At 38.8% G+C, this 2500-nt stretch overlaps 1 protein-coding gene across 1 annotated transcript in view; it reads left to right on the forward strand.

Annotated features, from left to right (window-relative positions):
* LOC113817701 (uncharacterized) overlaps positions 1 to 2500 on the forward strand; it is a gene marked incomplete at its 3' end in the record, with an annotated part of 16897 nt that overhangs the window by 1838 nt on the left and 12559 nt on the right. Inside the window, 3 exon segments of the mRNA XM_070124978.1 lie at positions 1 to 27; positions 1208 to 1364; positions 1977 to 2244. The exon segment at positions 1 to 27 is cut by the window's left edge and continues 121 nt beyond it. Coding sequence (XP_069981079.1) covers positions 1 to 27; positions 1208 to 1364; positions 1977 to 2244 — 452 coding nt within the window.

Below are 2500 nucleotides of genomic sequence, written 5' to 3' on the forward strand. Positions count from 1 at the left end.
CACTGTGGCTCAGTAATCTTAAGATGTGTAAGTTGCAATTCTGGGTAAAATATTATGATTCCAATAACAATGATCATCATTATTGTAATATTGATAGCGATCATAATGATCATAATGATAATAAGGATAATAATAAAAGATGTGATCATGAAAATTATAATGAAAAGGGCAACAATAACAATAATGATAAGGATAATAATATTATAATTATTCATGATGACAATAATGATAACGATAACCACGATAATAACTATAATGATGATAACAATAATCACAAGAAAACCATTAAACACCATTATCGTAATGGTCTTGACACTGAGAACCATAATAAGAAAATATGGCCCATTAACCTCTTCATTTAGTTGTTTTCACATACATTTATGATTAACAACTATCCCACCAACATTTATTGTGACTGTGTTTGTGGGAAAAAAAAATAGATTAGAATTTGATGCCGTTTCTCATCGATTGTTGGGCACCACTCACACCAACTTTTTATCTTTAACATCAATCTCAACATTAATATTATCAGTAGCATTCCCCAAGAACCGCATGATTTTTTCCTTCTTCTTCTAAACAACGACCTACATTTACCAATGATATTCGTTCCATGCGGAAAGAGACGTAGTTGGTTTAAGCGCCGAGAAGGGAAAACAGGTGTGAGCCGGACTGAACAGGTGTTGCTCGACCTATTGTAAACCATAGCCGTCTCTGCTAGATCAAGTTAAGTACCAACTGTTGGCTTTATTTCCAACACGGGAGAGGCGTCGCGTTGTGGTAGTTTGCTTAATTGTTCAAGCTCAGTCCATATAAACCTGAAAATAAACCTAAATAAATACACCTGAAATTCATAACTCGAGGCCCACCTCATATCTATTGCACGTATTTTCACACCAGAGAATATTAGCTTTGCTTATGTTTTACGACGGGATTTTCTTTCGTTTTAGAGGGTATTTGGAAATATCTGATTCTCTCTCTCTCTCTCTCTCTCTCTCTCTCTCTCTCTCTCTCTCTCTCTCTCTCTCTCTCTCTCTCTCTCTCTCTCTCTCTCTCTCTCTCTCTCTCTCTCTCAAACAAACGGTGTCGATTCGTTTTTTTTCGAATTTGTATACTGTATATTTGTGTGTGTAGTCTTCATAGCAATGAATATTATGATTTTTAAGAGAAATCTTGTAAAATGAATGAAATCATATAAACATATATAAAGGCAATAAAAATATAAATGTGTTGTTATATGCTTGCACGAGTATAGCATTATCAAGGCAAGGCAAGAGCTCTAATAACCGTAAGGGGAATGAAAACCGATACAATGTTAAGGAAAAAAACACTATAGCATCTCAGAGAATATATTCTGACCGATTTATGTACTTTATGCTCCTTGTGTTCATCTAATAATGCTCATCTAATAACATTTATACAGAAATGCCCTGTCTTTATTTCCATTATTTGATATGGTAACTCTGTTGGAGACTATATGAGAGACGGGCAAGGAGAGAGGTGTTGATGGATGTGTGAAAGAGAAAGAGAGAGACGAAGAAAGAGAAAAGGGGGATGAGGGGGAGAGAAAGAGAAAGAGGGTAAAGAGAGAGAGTGAGGGAGGTTGGAAGTGTAAAACAGAGAGGGGGGGGGAGACAGAGGGAGAGGCGGGTGAGAGGGAGGGAAAGCGAAAGAGAGGGGGAGAGAGCAGAGAGAGAGGATGGGAGGAATAGATAGAGAAGCGGGGAGGTGAGAAGAAGAGATGAGATAAGAAAAAAGAAGAGAGAGAAGAGATGATATAAGAAAGGGAAAAGAAGAGAGAGAAGAGATGATATAAGAAAGGGAAAAGAAGAGAGGGAAGAGGGGTTGAGAGAGACGGGGAGCGAGAGTGGGAGAGAGAGAAGAGGGGGCGAGAGAGAGAGGGGGGGATGGGGGTTGTGCCTGGCACTGCATTCAGCAGCCAATCAGCGTTTATAACGAACGATCTGTGACGTCGTTAGCCAAACCCCAAACGTTGGGCTTTGTACCTATAAAGAACGGTTCACGTCTAGTCAGTACCACTTTGTGCACCAGAACGCTACACAGCCAGAAGCGGTTTACGACGATTTCAAGAAGAAGAATACAACTGGAGGAAGAGATACACTTCAAAAAGCAGCTTTCTTCTGGCCAAGCAGAGGAACGCCAGAAGTCAAGATGAGGAAACTTATTTTGTTGTTAATGATGGTTGTTTTTGTAACGACAATCATCACCGTTGAATCTGCCCGTCCTGTAAGTAAAGGCCTTTCCTGTTGATGTCGTTTGCTTAGTAAAATTGTCACCGTTGCCATCAGCCTTATTCTTACTAAATCTGGCATAGTTTTGCAGGTGTTATTCTAATCCGTCTTATTACTGACGAGATATCCGCATATATCGATGGGAAACAATTTCGGCTAAAATGTGTAAAATGCGAATCTTATTTCTGATCGCAATAATTCCGAAAAAGCTCCTACAGAGATGAAAAAAAAAAAATCCCAGCCTTATCGAA

This window comes from Penaeus vannamei, chromosome 9 (assembly GCF_042767895.1).
Source record: "Penaeus vannamei isolate JL-2024 chromosome 9, ASM4276789v1, whole genome shotgun sequence".
NCBI lineage: Eukaryota > Metazoa > Arthropoda > Malacostraca > Decapoda > Penaeidae > Penaeus > Penaeus vannamei.